Source organism: Borostomias antarcticus, assembly GCF_949987555.1.
Source record: "Borostomias antarcticus genome assembly, chromosome: 22".
NCBI classification, from domain to species: domain Eukaryota; kingdom Metazoa; phylum Chordata; class Actinopteri; order Stomiiformes; family Stomiidae; genus Borostomias; species Borostomias antarcticus.
In genome coordinates this window covers 4,373,915-4,376,414 of record NC_140255.1, presented here as the reverse complement: position 1 = coordinate 4,376,414, position 2,500 = coordinate 4,373,915, and the positions used below count along the sequence as shown (strand labels likewise).

The 2,500-nt window shown below is 45.0% G+C and overlaps 1 protein-coding gene across 1 annotated transcript in view; it reads right to left on the bottom strand.

Moving 5' to 3' along the window:
• Nucleotides 1-2,500, bottom strand: part of uvssa (UV-stimulated scaffold protein A) — a 14,254-nt gene that overhangs the window by 4,610 nt on the left and 7,144 nt on the right. The window contains exons 8-9 of the mRNA XM_084456574.1: nt 185-368; nt 1-103 (exon numbers count right to left, since the gene is read on the bottom strand). The exon at nt 1-103 is cut by the window's left edge and continues 9 nt beyond it. Of these exons, the coding sequence (XP_084312700.1) occupies nt 1-103; nt 185-368 (287 nt within the window). The remainder of the gene's footprint in view (nt 104-184; nt 369-2,500) is intronic.

Here is a 2,500-nt window from a genome sequence, read left to right as displayed (position 1 = left end):
CCTCTCTGCGTCTCCTCTCCTCTCTCTCCAGCCTCGCCGCGTCCTCAGGGTTGGTGGGCCGGCCTCGCTCATCCCGGGGCACGATGACGCCATGAAACGGACACTACGGAGGGGAACACACACATGGCATCACACAACATCTACCCAGCGTGCGTGTGTGTGTGTGTGTGTGTGTCTGTCTGACCTTGACCCTGTCCTGCCGCTCACACAGCGTCCCGCTGGGCAGGGGGGCTCTGCAGGTGTGTGTGACGGGGCTGAAGCTCCCAGCGAAGGTGATGTAGCGAGACTTCATCTGGGCAGACAGCTCCTGGTTCTCCACCTCCTCCTCCACCTCGTTAGGCACCCAGAACTGGTGCTGGGACGAGTATCTGTGTGAGGACGGGGGGTTTAGAAAGTTACTCAATAACATTCTTCATTTACTGGGCTAATAAAAGTGAATGGGTCTTCAGTGTCTATGTATGTCTCTATCAAACATTGCAATATCTAAGAGTTGAGCTAAATGATTGTTGGAACATGACACTGCCAATCCCCCCAGATTAAACTGGAGAACGGTGCACAGGCAACAGCACTCTCTGGTGGACGCACAGAGAACTGCAGAGCAAAGCTGGAGGCCAGGGTCCTCTCTCAGGTCTGGGCCCTGTACTACGAAGCTCGTTCAACAGATCCTGGATAACCTTTCGCTAGCTCGCTCGAGTAAACCGGACAACCGCAATCACGGATAAACGGTACTACGACGGTGGCTATCAACTCGTTAAGTCTACCCAGCTGGTCCAATCTAGCTATGAGCGCGTTCTCGGTAAAAGGGGAGGTATTTGCTCGAAATGACCAATCACATACCTTAGTATGGGTATTCGGACATGGTCATGGACAAGGCAAACAATACGCATAACCAAGTTCTGTCCACCGCATTTTACACAAGAGGAGCAATAATATAGAAATATGAACTATAGGTGCAACACAGTCGCTACTGCCAAAGGCAGGAAGGAAAGCTAGAAAAATACTGCCGACTGCCTAGGTTTTATCATATCCTCCACATGAACACGAGTAGGCTAGATCATTGGGCTATGCCTATTCTTATGGCGTGTAAAGCAATTGTAGCCTATATCAATATATCTTATTCTTTCAGCTGCAACCCTGTGAGATTGGCAAGGGACGCTTAAATAAAACAAATGTAGGCTATAGTTTTTAATAGTTTCAGGTTGGAGTAGACAATGTGATGTCTCTATACAAGAGGAACTAGAGATATAACAGGCTATTAAGATGGAAAAAGTAAAGCTTGAGGTGGAGAAGTAGGAATATACTGTAGTAGCCTATTTCAGTAGGCCTATAACGTCATTGATTGTCAGGCATTGGTGCTGCTTTCACAATTCAATTAAAATGTAGTCTACTCCTCTTTGTTTCTAGGAACGGGAGGCTAGTCTAATAAATCAACATTAAATACTTGAAAATTGAATTAAAAAATCTTGTTTTTACTTGGTTCTCCGCATCAGCCACAGCCTACAGGAAACTGCAGGTACTGTAGGCTAATGAAACGCAAGCCAGTGCATAGCCTACAGCCTACGACTGTTAATGCACAAGGCAAAATATGGCTTGAGCAGCTGTCATTCTGCAATTTTTCATATGATATCGGGGAAAGCCAAAGAGGGTTTTGTCGGTTTGTAACATGTCTTCTTAAAATAACTCTCACTGTTCGCGCACTGCAGATTCTTTTTTAATTCGCACACTGAAGTTCCATATAGAATCTTAACTTCCATATGCCTTTTTCCAAGTGAATTGATCGGTCAGCGGGCTGTGCTTCATACGTTTTGATCCATAATCTGGAACTTAACCTGCCCCGGAGCAGGTTAGCTCGGCAGCATAAGTTACCATGGCGATATAGCATGGTGAAAAGTGATCCACCTTCGTGGTACTGAAAAAAACCAGGCTTGAGCCTGAAGTTATCACACTAACCCCGTAATCCTGTTTCATAGTACAGGGCCCTGGAGAAAGTATGGCCACCTTCACTGTGGGGTATCTTCTAGGTGACTGATGGAGAGAGTATGAGCATGTACTCAGTATTTGACTAATGTTGTAGTGTGTAGTGTATAGCATGTAGTATGTAGTGTATAGCTTGTAGTGTGTAAAGTAAGTAGTATAAGAGGAGGGTAGGGTAGGTACTCAATGAAGTATGTACTTGGCTATAGAGTGTAGTATATAATAAGTAGTATAAGGTGAGTATTTGGTTATCTTAGGTAGGTAGGTAGGTAGGTAGGACTGAGTGTAGTGTGTAGTGTATAGCATGTAGTGTGTAGTGTATAGCTTGTAGTGTGTATACGTGAGTAGCATAAGGGGAGGGGAGGTACTCGATGAAGTTTGTACTTGGTGACTGAGTGTAGTGTGTAGAGTATGTAGTGTGTAGTATATAAGGTGAGTACTTAGTGATCTTAGGTAGGTAGGTAGGACTGAGTGTAGTGTGTAGTGTATAGTATGTAGTGTGTAGTATATAAGGTGAGTACTTAGT